At 39.1% G+C, this 18831-nt stretch overlaps 1 protein-coding gene across 1 annotated transcript in view; it reads right to left on the minus strand.

The window, feature by feature from the left end:
* Positions 1-18831, minus strand: part of LOC126236746 (nucleolar pre-ribosomal-associated protein 1) — a 171466-nt gene that overhangs the window by 82090 nt on the left and 70545 nt on the right. Inside the window, exons 7-10 of the mRNA XM_049946281.1 lie at positions 17641-17802; positions 10283-10567; positions 8562-8873; positions 4953-5283 (exon numbers count right to left, since the gene is read on the minus strand). Of these exons, the coding sequence (XP_049802238.1) occupies positions 4953-5283; positions 8562-8873; positions 10283-10567; positions 17641-17802 (1090 nt within the window). The remainder of the gene's footprint in view (positions 1-4952; positions 5284-8561; positions 8874-10282; positions 10568-17640; positions 17803-18831) is intronic.

Consider the following 18831-nt stretch of genomic DNA (forward strand, 5'->3'; position numbering starts at 1 on the left):
ACACACACCTATGCAACTACATTGTGCTAGCTGAACACACAACGCCGCGACTGCAGTTCGGCAGGTCGTCTTGATGAGGGACTGTGTCGGATCTACCGGCAAACTGCAGTCCTGCCATGGTGTATTCAAGTGGCGCAATGTAGCTGCGCAGGTTTTGTGTGTGTGTGTGTGTGTGTGTGTGTGTGTACTCTAACTCATTAAAGGATTCTTCTGAAAGCTAGAAAGTCTGCATTTTTTCTTTGTGTACCCACTGACACTCAATGCTTCCACTATTTGGTGGCTTGTCTCCTTCACTCTTAAATTATTTATTAAATGACAGACACTGAAAACTAACCAAACTAAAGGTGATAATTGTATATTTATCAGAATACAAACAAGTACAGTCAAGCAGCCAAACACAAACAGAGACGGACAAGAAAGCTCAACTTTCTCAAATAGGTATTATCTCATCAGGTGTGAGAGGCAAAACAGGAAATGAAACACAGTAGAGCAATAATATAAATGAAATTTACAGAAGATGAAGGCAGTTTTACACTTTTGGCAATAAATATACACAGGATGAAGGTACAGCACTTGATATTACATTTTATCTAGTAAGTAAAGATAAGACATTGTTTAACGTTGATTCAGCCCCCCTTAATCCCAGTTTAACTGGATTAATTTTTTTGTTTTCTTTTCACTGGTCCCACACTTTCAGCTCCCTCCAAACATAATGGCACTTCTACAACTGATGGATTAAGGTGTACTGGAGAGCACAATGTGTACACAGTTAACAGATACTGAGTAAACTAACTGCAGAATAGGGAGAAGTTAAGTTTGATTCCAGTACTGAAACTGGTAAATACCAAAGATGTGATTTTTATGGTTGCATCTTCTTAGGATCAAGTTCCTGAGCTATCAATTCTGAAGTCACGGATAACAATATGGCCTGCTGTTTGCAGTTCCATTACTGAATTTTTGATTAGTTGTCAAACTTCTGAATTCCTTGAAATGTCATCAAACATTCCTGGTTGTTAGGATGTAGACAACAGTGCCATAGGTGCTTGGTTGGAGAATGACAGTGATGACAGTGTGATGACCAATCTCAAAATCTGTATGGCCGCTTGTTACACTACAGAGAATGATATCGATGGTGAATTGGACAACAAAAATGACACAGCAGTGGAAGAAATACAACTCCAGACAAATTGATGTTAGTGACACATCTAAACGATTGTGAAGCTCTCAAACACCACTCAAATTTGAAATAAAAGAAACTTACACTCCACTTTAGTAAATAAATGTGAGTGGACTACAATATAGCATTAAAGAGGCAAAAAAAAGTTTCTTATTAGCACCAAAACAAAAGATTAATATATTGTAGCACATATTAGAGTTTTTGCATTTAGTAGAACATTTCCAGATTTTTGGCAATCTGGATTACATCTGGTCCCACCTAGTCCAAATGCATGAGTTCCTTGTATATCTGAAATTATTACACAATACTCAGAGAGAAAGAGAGAGAGACATAGGATTCCTGACCACTTTATTTTAAATTTTTGCACGATACTCTAATAAACATTCAGCTAGACACTGGAATGCAAGCGCACGTGCTCACATTCACATGCACGTGCTCGCTCACTCATGTTCTCACACACACACACACACACACACACACACACACACACACACGATGTATAGTTTTTCTGTTAAAAGCAACTGTGACAGAAGAGCACCCTTAATAAAGACAACAAACAAAAGTGTAGTGCCATGTGGGACGCAACAGTTGACATTTCGAAACAGATCCATCAAACACAGAGGCCACACTTATGCCCATATATGGCAACACTGTGACCGCTGGTAACATTATAGCTGGCAACTAGAGTATGTAAGGATCTAACAGCAGCCCATCAGTAGACATTTCACTTTTTCACTTAATCTGTGAATCTAGTAATTACTTGGGTCTCTGGACACTATGATCTTTTGCCAGATGCTTCCATGAAAAATGTAAAATGATTTCTTCCAGACGCTTCCATGAACAAATGTAAAATCATTTCTTACAAATAACAACCTTGATGCTTTTAAATTTGATATTACACATAAGTGATATGTCTGTGTCATGAGCACTCATGGAAAAAAGTTGAGCAAGTCCAGACTGATGAACAGGAAGTTTCTAAATGAATTCAAATTGTTCCCTAGCTTTAATATTTTTTTAATCACAAAATGAAATGATAATACAGGATGTAAATAAAGTCTGGGAACACTTTCAATTATTTATTGCACAAGAAGCAAACATTGTACAGATATGATATATATATGTAATTTTGAAGAGAAACCCTGAAAGTTTTTTCATGTATACCGCCACAGCATAGATTGGTAATTTGCCGACAGTCAGTTCTAGTCGCAAACATAGCGAGTTCAGGTGCAGTGCAAGCTTTCTGTGTGTTGGAGTTCAACAAAAACACGTGTGCTACAGCTGTTCAATGGATGTTTAAAACCAAGTGCAGTAAGAAGCCATCAACAAGGAAGGCCATTTACAATTGGTACAACAAATTCATTACAATGGGTTGCTGGTGCCCAGCAAAGAGAAACGGACATCCCAGTGTGAGTGAAGTGAACGTGGAGTGCGTATGAGAGACATTCATAAGGAGTCCAAAGAAATTGGTGTTTCATGCATCCCGTGAACTCAAAACGGCTCCAATGACAGTGTGGAAAGTCCTGTGACAGAAGCTGTCTATGAAACCATTCAAATTGGAGCTAGTGCAGAAGCTCAATGATGACAATAAAGACAAGCATTTTCAGTTTTGTTCACAGTTGCAACAACTAAATGTGAATGGGGATGGCATTGTTGATGCCTTAAATGCAATTGGACACTCTGTTCATCTTTAAGCAGGACGGGGCACCAACCCATTTTCATCGTGAAGTTTGTGGGTACCTGAACACGGAGCTGCCGCATCGATGGATTGGCCGTGCTACAGAAGGGGACAACTGTTTCATGAAATGGCCTCCCCGATCACCAGATCTCACTCCGTGTGACTTTTTTCTGTGGGGACACATTAAAGATCTGGTGTATGCAGAGCTCTGGAAGAGAATAAGGGAAGCAACTGCCACAATCACCGATGCCATGCTGGGACGGGTATGGCAAGAATTCGATTACCATATTGACATCTGCCAGGTCGCTCATGGTTTGCATATTGAATGTTTGTAAAAAAAACTTTCAAAGTTTCTGTTCAAAATGCAATATGTATGACATGTGTACAATGTTTAGTTCTTGTGCAATAAATAATTGAAGGGGTTCCCGGACTTTACGTACACCCTGTATGTTATAGATCTGGGGTGCCTAACCTTTTAACTTACCTAGGCCACATTGGAAGAAGATCCGGCATTGTTTTCTTTTTCATACCTGTCATGTGCTAAATGTTCACTTCTTGGACCGCACACTGATCCTAGCTTTGGGCCACATGCAGCCTGCAGGTTGGACATCGCTGTCATAGATGGCTGTGCCCCTTAATCACTCATCTGTGCTGCTAACAGTAATTTCATTCAGAAACTATATTTACCAAAGGTACCAGAAATACCCATTCAAGCCCATTCAATGATATATTCACCATCCTTTCAGCACTCCTGCTTGCAACTACTTACTACACGAGTCCAAACTATGCAAATTACATAACTTCAATACCTGTGCCACATATCAAGCCAACGTATCCTATTCCAGTCTTATGAGTATTATATACCACCTCTATTAAAGGCAGGGTCGCCTGTGAAAGCAGCCCCATCACATATGAACTTTGATGGAGCCACTGCATGGCTTGTTACATAGGGACACCATTAATTTATGATCCATCACTTAACTACATTGTTTCCTATTCTCTTATACGAAGTTACTTATCTATGCCAAAATGTCTTGATGCTGTACCAGAATATGTGCACATTCTTTCAATCAACAGTTTACATTTCGGGCTTGTGAGTGCTTCGTTTATTGACTGACCTGCACTAAGTTTCACTCTGTTCTTTCTGTTTCATGATCAAAGACACAAATACAGCACAGCACAACATCACAACTCATACATACTCTTCACAGTAACCTGCACAAAAAATTTACATATGGTAAGCCTGACATGCAATCAATTAAACTGATGTCAACTACAAATACTTGTACCAAGATATTAGGTAAATAAATACGAAAACCACCTCCTGTACATGCTTCTGTCCCCATGTCATTTCTTTAGAGTGAATGGATATGTATGTAGGTGAGGTTGTCATTGTAGAAATGTATTTCTTCAAATACCAATGATTTAGGTTAATGTCCTTTACATGGCAGTTCGTAATGGTTATGTTTTTGTCGATACATGGTTTTTGTTAAATGTGTGTCACCCAGTGTCTTAATGGCCTGATGAGATGATCAATCTCACAAAATAAGATATGAATTTTCCTTCTCCAATAGGAAAAAAAGAAAAAAATGGGCACAGTGGAAAAGAAATGCAAAGCCAAAACCCAGGGCAGAGGGAAAAAGTCAAAGATAATGTAATATGAAATAAACACAGCAAACTGGAAAATAATAGGTAACAGACAACTTGATCCTGAAGAAGAGATTCAGTTAGACAATTTAGGAAAAATGCAGTCAGCAGATTAGGAAATAAAAGTATTTCGCTGCCAGTAAAAATTCTGCATGTCTGCCTTAGCACATTCTGAACTTTCATGCAAGAACTCAAGCTAAACCATGGTTGGTTACTGAAAAAATATAATTTAGTTTAACAACTACATTGCAGTGCAATCAGAGACTTTACCGATACTGCAAATGTTGCATGGTCTTTATTGGACCATCACTGAAATTCCACAAGATTTTCAAACACCATATGAAAATGAAGAGCAAGTACACTGTCAAAATACTGTGAATTTTTAGTGACACCACAAGAGGACATTTGTTCAGAGTTTCAACAATAATAATACTAGTTTTCAATACTACTAACCATCCAAGAGCTCCTGCAAGGAACTAGCAGGAACATGATGCAAGGCATCTGTCTGGAAAGTAGAAGCTTCTTCTTCTGCACTTTGTAAAATTTTCAGATAACTAGCAGAGTCATGTGCTAGATGCTGAATTGTGTTCACAATGAAGGAAGCAACTTCTTGCTGACTATCAGGCACCATTGTAGTGTAGCTGTGTAGCCAAACTGGCAACTCTCTTTGTGCACCCTCTAGTTGCCCTGATGCCTCAAACAGTGCAGAAAGTGCTTGCCTAGCAGGCTTAGAGCCTTGGGCCACTAAACTGAACAGAGCTAGTGATACTTTTCTGAAGATCTCCTGCAAAAATAAATTAAATTTTCTTGAAATTTAATAACCGGTCCCCTGCAAATGAACTGGTAGGTAAAACACAAAATATATAATTCTGTAGTGGACAAAACGTGCGCATTGTTAGCAAAAAAACTTGGGTGAAAATCAACAAATGAAATAACAATTTAAATTTTCAGGTGTTTACATTAATAAAAACTTAACTGGAAGTCACATCTTGGAGCTATTATTAAACATCTAAGCTCTGCAGCTTTTGCACTACAGATAATACTAGATTTTGGAGCTGAAAATGTCAAAAAGGTGACTTACTTTTCCTATTTTTATTTACTGATGTATGACAGCATCATATACTGAGGAAATTCTTCATTCAGGAAAAAAATGGTCACCACACAGAAGCTGGTAATAAGGATAATATGAGGCATCCACTCTAGAACCTCTTGTACACAGCTCTTTACTGACAACAGTCGAATAGTACAGTTGCTCCTTTATGAATTTCATTGTCAACAATAAATCACAATTTGAAAATAACAATAAAACTCAAAAATATAATACCAGAAGGAGAAATGAGTTATTCTAGCCACCACTCAGCCAGGATGTGACACAAAAAGGAGTGATGTATTCAGAAATGAAAGTCATTGACCACATACCAAGTTATGCGAAGAATCTGACAGACATTAGAATTTACTTAATAACACAAACTTCAACCATGTCTTATTGACAACTACTTCTACTCCACAATATAATTTCTGACTATATAATAAAATAAAACAGATAGGGGTGTGTGTGAGTAATTGTATTTCAAATAAGGTGCTGTGAAAAATAACCTAAAGGTCACTCTTGTCGAGTCCATGTTTACGTGAACATCAGAGAAACCGGTGAGACAACTTTTTGTGAATGTTCATACATAACAATGTGGGCCAACAACATAGATAAACTTAACTCACTATAAGGTCAACAGACGTTAGCAGCATGAATAAATGCTACAATCTCACAATCAACAACGACATGCTTTAAGCACTTATCGTGTCAGTGTCTCAAATAAAAACCAATTTTTTAAGCCCTTATTGTTCTGTGTCTCAAATAATAACCAATTTGCTCCACATCATAGTGAGACATCACAATTACGATCCCTGGAGCATGCAAATAACTAATTAATGATTTTTATTGCTTACATTAGACTTCACTTCAAGATTCCATATCACAAAATTATTTCAAGCAATGCAAGAAGAGATTTTCAGATCTCTAAAATGGGAATTCTCAAAGGAATACCCCCTTGTCTTGCTTATGATCCTGCACAGATCTGTTTTAAGTAACCTAGGAATGAATTATGATTCAACTAAAATAATGTGAGAATACTAAAAATAAGAACAATTAATGTAAAGAATCATTTGATCAGTGTTACTACTTAAAGCAGTAAAAGATGACTAGATGGAGCAAAATATAAATAAATAAATAATAAAAAATAAAAACCAGGAGAATGGCCTGGTAAAGAAAAACTAGTTTTCAGAACTAAGCTTACAATGTGTCTTACACTCGATCTGTATCATCAGTGTTGAGTTTTAGGAATGAGATGGGGACTTTTAGGGTGGAAGTCAATAATAAGTAGTGGGTTCTCCACAAGCAATCGAAAGATGCATGCTGAGAACTACTAGGAGATATAGAAAAACAAACAATACTTTACAGATCACAGACTGTAGTGGAAGACATAATTAAGTGATTTTTGAAGTTTTCGTTGGGTAATAGTATTGCTCGAGATTTCAGGATTGCACTCAAATGATATTGACTTCTTATCTTGACATTTCAGTAGACAACCAGGCAGGAGAAATTTGTGACTGGAGATTCCTGAGTCAAAGTGTTATGTTTATATTGAAATTTGGTGTGATGGCATGTGCCCATAGGTCTTGACCACATGACCACCCTCTGTTAAATTTAGCACTCTGTTTTAAGGTGTGCTGTATCTAGCATGTGGTAGGAAAAGTGTGTAAGTGTCATTGCATGCATGTCCTCTATCAAACTGTAGGCCTGCAGAGTTAAGAAATGATAGTCAAATGCACAAGATTGCCACCAGATGTGAAACCATGCATTTAATTTTGTCTTCGTAAAGAAATTAAAGAAATGGCAGGGCCCATGCCTTGTCCAATTTAAGGCTGTCATTTCAATTAATAAGGTTGCTCACCACACTACCATAGCTTCTACTGGTGTGGAATTTTTGGTATAAACTTAGTGATGTGGTTCAGCATTCTCCAATAGTAAGTTTAAACTCTAGCAGCTGCCTGGTTCGCACCCAAAATGTTGAGACAAGAAGTCAACGTCAACTGGCTGCAACCCAGAAATCTCGTGGAATAGACCAAATAATGACTGTAACGAAGATGGCATGGCAGTGGATAAGACATGCGAACAGGTGAATGGATGGTAAGAAGGAACAAGAAAGTTTTTTGCTGGATTCCAAGTTAAGAAAAGATTTAAGCAAAGATCTAATGAAAGACAGCATTCCAAAACATGGAAGCCTATAGCAGAAGACGGTAATGCATGGAGAGTTCTGGAGGTGGTCTTCATCCAGCAGTTAATGTTAATGGCATTTATGTTTCGTAATGCACTAATCTCTACTTTGTCACAATATCGACAAATACTTAATACAGAATACAGCACTGGACAACACAGTCCAATAATGATCTCGTACTGCTGAGCTTACTTCAATAATGACTCATGCCTCCACCCTTCATCACTGATCTTTCAGTGCATTTAATTCAATAATGAATTAAATGCACTGAAAGATCAGTGACAAGGGGTGGAGACACAATCAGATAGCCTAATGGTGAAGACAACTGCTTGAAATAAGAATGAAATATGTTCCTGAGTCCTGGTTTGGCACAAATTGCCAATTTTCACAACATATTCTTCAATCTGTATAACAGATTTTCCAGAAATCCATTTCTCTTACCTACACTGGAGTGTGCTTTCCTTACACACTCTGACTGGTATCTACACTGCATTTATGATTACAAGATATCAACTATAAATGAAATTTAAAACTTCTGTTTATTCTGTGTATCGTCTTGCTTTTACATACCTAAATTTTAAATTGGTATGTTACTTATTAAGAATTGCAACTAATGCAACAGAAAAAAGTGATGCAGAAAAAGTGGTGTACAGCGTTAATAACTAAACCTATTTCAGAAGTCTTCAAGTGCAAACCTTTTGAACATCAATTTGTCATATTCTTACCAATTCCACTTTAATTAAGCCACTGATCAACAAAAAAGGAGTGGATAACATCAAATAAAACTCACCGAATCAGGCTTTAGAATGGAGCTGTCAGTGGACAGTGAAAGAAATGTAGCTCTTGCCAGCATAAGTGGGAAATCCTTGTTGGGTTCTAATTCCAGCAGATTAGGCAATAATGAACGTATCCACTGTGACATAACAGCTATATCAATTAGCTGCGGACACATTTGCTGATACAGCAGAAGCAGCTGGAGCAGAGCACATTCATAGTCACCAGCGTCTGGTAAAGATAGCCCATCATTCCTATCATCTTGTCCAACAAGACTATCATCCTGTTTTCCCCAGGTCTGATGAATTAATTGTGCATCTGGAAGATGCTGAAATTAAAAGAGAAGCCCATACTCATTTCTCTTTGTTGCTCAAATTCAAGAATTTTACTAGAAGGAAACATATATTCATTAAGGATCAAAATAACCATTTTAAATTAGACACAGAATGGCTGGACAGTTCTTATCCTCACAATCTGAAATTTCTAGTACTGCCAACTAAGTCAGTTAAAGTAGAAAATAGCAATTCTTTCAGCAATCCTAAACAACTTGCCTCACTCAGATTTACTATCTTCATGATTTGGACCCGTCGCAAGAACATATTCTGTCAGCTATTTAATCCAGAATAAGACATATCGTTAACTAAGTTACTTGGGAATTTGTGAGATGTTATTAACCCTTTATATTGTTAATGCTTTTTTTATGAACTCACTATTCTCTGTGAAGGAATCCATCTGATCTGAATCAGTTAATATTACACACCATCAACCATTAGTGTAGGCACTGATGAGTAACAGACTATTAGGCCCACACCTTTCCTATAATTATTTGGTGACAATCTGTATAATCTAGTACGAATGCATATTCATTTTATGATGCTCATTATTTGCTATGGTACTGAGAAAACCCTGCAACTCTGGAATCCCATTTTTAGTAGGTGTAAGCTGCCCCACCCCCCTCCCCAACCCCTCCCTCTCCTCCCTCGGGAACCATAGTTTCTGCACTATGTTCCTGGGCATCTTGCATCACAATACAAAGCTTTAAGGCAACAAAGCAATTCCTTTTTAAATATGTTTTTTAGTTGTACAGATTATAACCTTTCTGAAACTGGCTTTTACTTTCTGCCAAAAATCCGATTAAAGAATAAACATAATGAGAGTAAAACGTCTACTAACTTTAGAAAACTATTGTATAATATTCACTTGTCAACTTCAAACACTTTTACCACTGTCTGCTATAGTAAAATGAATTTTTTAATAAAGATTTATGTTGACAAAATTGAAGTATAAAATAATTAGCAATACTGCAATGGCGATAAGTAAAACATTCACCTGCAGAAGTGACAAGAAAACGGAAACAAATATACTTGAATCAAATTGTCAAGAGAAACTCATTTTGAAAATAAATAATAGCAAAAAGGAAGGAAAGAAGGAAGATTGGGTTTAACATCCCACTGACATCGAGGTCATTAGAGACAGAGAACATGATGGATTGTGTCAAGAATGGCAAAGGAAATCAGCAGTGCCCTTTCAAAGGAACCATCCCGGTATTTTCCTGGAGCGATTTAGGGAAGTCACGGACAGCTTAAATCTGGATGGTCCGGATGTGGGTTTGAACTGTCAGCCTATCAAATACAAGGCCAGTGTGCTAACCACTGTGCCACCTCACTCAGTAAAATAAATATTAGCCTTAATGTAATTAGATATATGTTATTTATCAGTAAGAGGTAAGAACTGTACCTGTATAAGGTAGGCTGACACGGCATCTGCAGATAAACTCACTCCCCAATGCAGTAACTTCATCTGATAATACCTCAGACGTAAAAGAAGGGTCACTAGCAGTAATACAGTCCGATGTCTGACAGCCAAATGAGAATGAGTGACACCAGCTTCACCCACAACTCTCAGTGGCACAGTAGGAACTGTAAGAGTTAGCACCAAACTCAACAGTCGGTTGTCATGTGCATTTTTGTGTGCAGATTCAGCAAATGATTTCAGATGCTCTGGCTCCACAGATGTTACTACCTATTTAAAATAAAACAAAACAGATTCAAACTCTTTTAATGCACAAGTATGAGATACAAACTTTAAGAAATAATGAATTAAAAAAAGTGTTTCCTTGCTGTCTGTAAACTCTCAAAAGTGTCACAAAAACAAAGGCGCGCGCGCGCGCGCGCGCGCGCGCGCGCGCACACACACACACACACACACACACACGCACACACACACACACAAAGTCTTTTATTCACTGTGCATATGCTTTGTACTGAATAGGTACAATGCTCTAGTCAAGGATTTTTACATTGGTTACTTCTTATGTTACTTCTGTGAATGATGATTCTGACTAGATTTTAGACCACAACTGTTTGTCTATGCTGCACCTACCTTTTGATGATAAACAGATTGTTGTCAGATCTGCTAGTTTCTGGAAGCTGGGATACATTTCTTGGGCATAATTCCATGAAGGAGGCAGCAGGAAAGGATCAGAGGGAATTCAATAAAATGATGCCAGCAAAAGATGAGAAATAAAAACAATTAATATGAGTAGAGACTGGGTAGCTGTCAAATTCATAGCAACTGCAGCACAGCTAGGGCTAGGGGGCCAAGGATAGTAACAGTAGGAGTTTTAGTTGTGAATTCCTTGTTTCAGTGAGCAACAAGAGGTAGTTGAGAGCAGAAAGGACTGAGGAATATTTTTTACTTGAACAGTGGAAATGGAGAAACTTCAGGATAAGGAAATCAGGCACAAGTACATAACAGCGATCTCAGAAAGGTACCAGTTAGTTGAATGAGGTCAATTACAGTCATTGGAAAAGGGATGAACAAGGTACAGGGACACAGTACTAGAAGTGGCTAAAGATGTCTTGGAACAGTAGTGTGTAAAAGTAGGATGAAGCAAACAGCTTGGTGGAATGACACAGTCAAGGCAGCCTGTAAAAGGAAAAAGAAGGCGTATAAAAAATGGCTACATACTAGAACTCAGGTAGACAGAGAAAGTTATGTTGAAGAAACAAACAAAGCCAAACAGATAATTGCAGCATCCAAGAAGAAATCTTGAGAAGACTTTGGAAACAGGTTGGAGACTATGGGTCAAGCTGCTGGAAAACCATTCTGGAGTGTAATTAGCAGTCTTCAAAAGGGAGGTAAGAAGGAAATGACAGGTATTTTGGACAGGTCAGGAAAACTGCTGGTGAATCCTGTGGATGCCTTGGGCAGATGGAGGGAATATTTTGAAGAGTTGCTCAATGTAGGTGAAAATACAATCAGTAATGTTTCAGATTTCGAGGTAGAATGGGGTAGGAATGATGATGGAAATAGGATCACATTTGAGGAAGTGGAGAAAATGGTCAATAGATTGCAGTGCAATAAAGCAGCTGGGGTGGATGAAATTAAGTCGGAACTCATCAAATACAGTGGAATGTCAGGTCTTAAATGGCTACACAGGATAATTGAAATGGCCTGGGAGTCGGGACAGGTTCCATCAGACTGGACAAAAGCAGTAATCACACCAATCTTTAAACATGGGAACAGAAAAGATTGTAACAACTACAGAGGTATCTCTTTAATCAGCGTTGTGGGTAAAATCTTCTCAGGTATTGTTGAAAGGAAAGTACGAGTATTAGTTGAGGACCAATTGGATGAAAATCAGTGTGGGTTTAGGCCTCTTAGAGGTTGTCAGGACCAGATCTTTAGCTTACGGCAAATAATGGAGAAGTGTTATGAGTGGAACAGGGAATTGTATCTATGTTTTATAGATCTAGAAAAGGCATATGACCGGGTTCCTAGGAGGAAGTTATTGGCTATTCTACGAGACTATGGAATAGGAGGCAAACTTTTGCAAGCAATTAAAGGTCTTTACATGGATAGTCAAGCAGCAGTTAGAGTTGACGGTAAATTGAGTTCTTGGTTCAGAGTAGTTTCAGGGGTAAGACAAGGTTGCAACCTGTCTCCACTGTTGTTCATATTATTTATGGATCATATGTTGAAAACAATAGACTGGCTGGGTGAGATTAAGATATGTGGACACAAAATAAGCAGTCTTGCATATACGGATGACTTAGTTGTGATGGCAGATTCGATTGAAAGTTGGCAAAGTAATATTTCAGAGCTAGATCAGAAATGTAAGGACTATGGTATGAAGATTAGCATCTCCAAAACGAAAGTAATGTCACTGGGAAAGAGATATAAACGGATTGAGTGCCAAATAGGAGGACCAAAGCTAGAACAGGTGGATGGTTTCAAGTACTTAGGATGCATATTCTCACAGGATGGCAACATAGTGAAAGAACTGGAAGCGAGGTGTAGCAAAGGTAATGCAGTGAGCGCTCAGCTACGATCTACTCTCTTCTGCAAGAAGGAAGTCAGTACCAAGACTAAGTTATCTGTGCACCGTTCAATCTTTCGACCAACTTTGTTGTATGTGAGCGAAAGCTGGGTGGATTCAGGTTACCTTATCAACAAGGTTAAGGTTACAGATATGAAAGTAGCTAGGATGATTGCAGGTACTAGTAGATGGGAACAATGGCAGGAGGGCATCCACAATGAGGAAATCAAAGAAAAACTGGGAATGAACTCTATAGATGTAGCAGTCAGGGCGAACAGGCTTAGATGGTGGGGTCATGTTACACGCATGGGAGAAGCAAGGTTGCCCGAGAGACTCATGGGTTCAGCAGTAGAGGGTAGGAGGAGTCGGGGCAGACCAAGGAGAAGGTACCTGGATTCGGTTAAGAATGATTTTGAAGTAATAGGTTTAACATCAGAAGAGGCACCAATGTTAGCACTGAATAGGGGATCATGGAGGAATTTTATAAGGAGGCTATGCTCCAGACTGAACGCTGAAAGGTATAATCAGTCTTAAATGATGATGATAATGAGAGGAAATGGGGAGCGGGGGATAATCCAAATAACGCAAGTCATAAAATGGTTGTTTGTGGTGGGTAATTTAAATGATTTACTTCATTATTGTTGATAGTTATATGGGCAAATATTCATCCACATGATCAAATGGTTAGTTGTGATGTCCACAGATACTGCTGCACAGAGATTGCAGTTGAAATGCTACTCTCACATGTTCTTCCGCTCTTTATGAACTACATCATGTGGCCGCAACATGACTGATGTAGGAATTAGTAGGTGAACACGTGGGATAGGTGTTAAACTTCGATTGTTCACAGGGTTATTACTCAGGGCAGGGTTGGTATATCAGACAGCAATATATCAAAATATTGATATATTGGAATCAGTTACGTGATATTTGTCCAGCTAATATATCAGTAACATTAATATTTTGTGGCAATACTCAGATAATATTATAACCATTATCAACTCATAATAGAGAAAACTCATCTCTGCTTTCTTTTTAATATTGAAATACTTACAACACAAGACAGGTAACTACAGTTTTTTTGCTTTTAGCTTTTTAGAGATATTTTGACTGTTGGCAATTGTGCATTTTCATATCCTCATCTCACTCAAAAATACAATGTAAGGTTGGAAAAATGTTTGAAATGTAATTCTTGAAACCTCTTCCATTTCCATTGTTCGTTGACTGTTGTGTGTTTATATTAGTGATATTGGACTGTGTACAAAAGAAGGGTGGGGGGAAGAAATGCCTCTCAAAAAGTGATTTACACAAGTATTTTACATATAAGTGCATAGTGTAGTAAAAGTGTGAAGTGCAGATATTGTAAGACAGTACTCCAAACTTAGAATCTGTATTATTATTATTATTATTATCCAATTTCTCTATTCATACATAAAAATAATGTATAGTCTGACTTTTAAAACTAATTTTTTGGCATTGCTATATCACAACATTTTTCATTTGATTAATTGATGGCCTTGATATTTACTATGGCAGTATTCAATTATATCAAATATCCATATCTATCTTTCGATGACCCATCCCTAACCCAGGATGCACGGGGTTAAGGGGTAGAAATGGTGTAATTATATACTGCTTTCAGCATAAGGATTTGAGGTAAATTTAAGCAACACATTTCTCATTTAAAGATACAATGAAATAAAGTTATGGTGGAGAAGATGTGTTGTGCTAAACAAGTATGAGGTAGTACTGTGTCATGAGGAGGGTGCTGAACGGCATGTTCATGGAATTATCTGGTGAATGGCAGTATATGACACGGAAAATTTTGTTTGTGGACCACACAGAGGAAGATTCTCTTTGTCAATAAAGGCCTTGGCAAAAACTTTGGCTTACTGCGTGGAGACTTCTTGTCACCGCATCTGAGGCATCCATTTTGTAAGTACGGTGCCTTTTTTATAAGGAAAATGGGACAGCTATTTAACTTGGTTTAATGTAATCAGAGGTTATTTTGAAGCCATTAAACAGCCAGAGATCAAAGAGGAGAAAGCTGGCTTATTAAGATGATGAGGATTATCAAGAGCAATCAATTTAGCAAAAGACGACAACGTTCTGAAAGAATGAGAAGAAAACCTCTTGTTCACTGTGGATCCAAAACTTGGTGATGGATTCAATGAAAACTAACCAAATAAATGGTTTAGATAGTGTCAAATGACAGTAAATCCCTCAGTGAGGGAACTACTGGCACAGGATGTAGCACTCAAAATAACAATACTGATCTGATTTAATTTACTAAGATTAAGTCTGTGAAACTTCATTGTCTAGTCATATACAGGGTGAGTCACCTAACTTTACCGCTGGATATATTTCGTAAACCACATCAAAAACTGATGAATCGGCTCCACAGACCGAACGTGAGGAGAGGGGCTAGTGTAATTGGTAAATACAAACCATAAAAAAATGCACGGAAGTATGTTTTTTAACACAAACATACGTTTTTTTAAATGTAACCCCGTTAGTTTTGTTAGCACATCTGAACATATAAACAAATACGTAATCAGTGCCGTTTGTTGCATTGTAAAATGTTAATTACATCCGGAGATATTGTAACCTAAAGTTGACGCTTGAGTACCACTCCTCCGCTGTTCGATCGTGTGTATGGGAGAGCACCGAATTACATAGGGATCAAAAGGGAACGGTGATGGATCTTAGGTACAGAAGAGACTGGAACAGCACATTACGTCCACATGCTAACACCTTTTTATTGGTCTTTTTCACTGACGCACATGTACATTACCATGAGGGGTGAGGTACGTGTACACACGTGGTTTCCGTTTTCAATTACGGAGTGGAATAGTGTGTGTCCCGACATGTCAGGCCAATAGATGTTCAATGTGATGGCCATCATTTGCTGCACACAATTGCAATCTCTGGTGTAATGAATGTCATACACACCACAGTACATCTGGTGTAATGTCGCCGCAGGCTGCCACAATACGTTGTTTCATATCCTCTGGGGTTGTAGGCACATCACGGCACACATTCTCCTTTAACGTACCCCACAGAAAGAAGTCCAGAGGTGTAAGATCAGGAGAACGGGCTGGCCAATTTATGCGTCCTCCACGTCCTATGAAACGCCCGTCGAACATCCTGTCAAGGGTCAGCCTAGTGTTAATTGCTGAATGTGCAGGTGCACCATCATGCTGATAGCACATACGTCGATGCGTTTCCAGTGGGACATTTTCGAGCAACGTTGGCAGATCATTCTGTAGAAACGCGATGTATGTTGCAGCTGTTTGGGCCCCTGCAATGAAGTGAGGGCCAATGAGGTGGTCGCCAATGATTCCGCACCATACATTTACAGTCCACGGTCGCTGTCGCTCTACCTGTCTGAGCCAGTGAGGATTGTCCACGGACCAGTAATGCATGTTCCGTAGATTCACTGCCCCGTGGTTTGTGAAACCCGCTTCATCGGTAAACAGGTAGAACTGCAACGCATTTTCTGTTAATGCCAATTGACAGAATTGCACTCAATGATTAAAGTCATCACCATGTAATTGCTGATGTAGCGACACATGAAACAGGTGAAAGCGGTGATGATGCAGTATGTGCATGACACTACTTTGACTCAGTCCACCGGCTCTCGCAATGTCCCGTGTACTCATGTGTGGGTTCATGGCAACAGCAGCTAACACACCAACTGCACCCGCTTCTCCTGTGACAGGCCTGTTACGGACCCATTTGCATGCTACGACAATACCTGTTGCATACAGTTGGCGATAGATGTTTTGCAATGTGTGGCACGTTGGATGCTCTCTGTCCGGGTACCGTTCTGCATACACCCTGCAGGCTTCAGCTGCATTTCATTGACACTCGCCATAGATGAGTATCATCTCCGCCTTTTCAGAGTTCGAATACACCATGGTCACAGTTCCTACAACACTACACTATCACAGACGTCTGGTAACAAGGTGTACTACAGTTGGTCTGCGTGCGGAGACGAATGCAGAATAATAATAGCAGCAAGCACTACATGCGGACACTGTGACAGCTAGACCAAACCACAACAGTGCACTACAGCCACACTCATAAACACGGTCATCATCGTAAACATGTCCCTGCAGATGCTGCTCGCCGACCGTGGCCCGTGTTTGTTACAACACGCAACTGAACGTCGGAGGCTTCAAGCGCCAACTTTAGGTTACAATATCGCCGGATGTAATTAACATTTTACAATGCAACAAACGGCACTGATTACGTATTTGTTTATATGTTCAGATGTGCTAACAAAACTAACGTGGTTCCATTTAAAAAAACGTAGGTTTGTATTAAAAAACATACTTCCGTGCATTTTTGTATGGTTTGTATTAAACAATTACACTAGCCCCTCTCCTCACGTTCGGTCTGTGGAATCGGTTCATCAGTATTTGATGTGGTTTACGAAATATATCCAGCGGTAACGTTAGGTGACTCATCCCGTATTACTATATAGACATTATCATTTGTAAAGAATTACATATATTCATATGATAATTTCATAATTTCTCGACTTTTTTTCTGTGCTACTCATGCAGTTATGAAGAGTAGTTGGTACAGCACAAATTACTCCAGTGCACATTTGTAAAAATTTGCACAATTACTTCAAAATAGAAATAATATTGACTGTGGACCATAAATACAATGTCACAACAAAATCAACTATTGGACAAAGGAGAGAACAGTACATATGCAGAAATTTTCTACGAGTACTTATTCCATTCAGTTGCACACAAAATACCTTTTCTACAAAAGAAACTGTTTTCTCCCATTTTATTGACGGCCTCGGTGGAAGAAACGATTCTGTGTTTGCCAGTGTACTTTTGACTAAATCTGGACACAATTGTAATATTTTTACAACTAACTCTGATGTAAAAACATTGTCCCAAGGCTGATCCAACCCCTGTAAATAAACGAGAAGACAATGAGAAAATTAGCAAATTACACATTCATAATAAATTCACTATATTTAAGCAAATTCTAAATAAAATCTACCAAGAAGAAAGATTATAACTAATGTAAAACAGTGCAGTTATTTAATAATGACATACATGTCGCTGGCACATACGATCAGTTTCGTGCTTCCAGAAACAGAAACAATCTCAAATTCCAAGAATCTTTTTTGCTCTATTCTTTATGAGATCTCTTTCTCTTTGAAGTGAAATGTTGCCCCTCAGTTCAGCAAACCTGAGATGCACAATAGAACCCACAGTGCACTGTTTTGAATGTTGTACAGTTACTAGTGTTACTCCAACAACATACACTCCTGGAAATTGAAATAAGAACACCGTGAATTCATTGTCCCAGGAAGGGGAAACTTTATTGACACATTCCTGGGGTCAGATACATCACATGATCACACTGACAGAACCACAGGCACATAGACACAGGCAACAGAGCATGCACAATGTCGGCACTAGTACAGTGTATATCCACCTTTCGCGGCAATGCAGGCTGCTATTCTCCCATGGAGACGGTCGTAGAGATGCTGGATGTAGTCCTGTGGAACGGCTTGCCATGCCATTTCCACCTGGCGCCTCAGTTGGACCAGCGTTCGTGCTGGACGTGCAGACCGCGTGAGACGACGCTTCATCCAGTCCCAAACATGCTCAATGGGGGACAGATCCGGAGATCTTGCTGGCCAGGGTAGTTGACTTACACCTTCTAGAGCACGTTGGGTGGCACGGGATACATGCGGACGTGCATTGTCCTGTTGGAACAGCAAGTTCCCTTGCCGGTCTAGGAATGGTAGAACGATGGGTTTGATGACGGTTTGGATGTACCGTGCACTATTCCGTGTCCCCTCGACGATCACCAGTGGTGTACGGCCAGTGTAGGAGATCGCTCCCCACACCATGATGCCGGGTGTTGGCCCTGTGTGCCTCGGTCGTATGCAGTCCTGATTGTGGCGCTCACCTGCACGGCGCCAAAC

Source organism: Schistocerca nitens, chromosome 2 (assembly GCF_023898315.1).
Source record: "Schistocerca nitens isolate TAMUIC-IGC-003100 chromosome 2, iqSchNite1.1, whole genome shotgun sequence".
Classification (NCBI taxonomy): Eukaryota; Metazoa; Arthropoda; class Insecta; order Orthoptera; family Acrididae; genus Schistocerca; species Schistocerca nitens.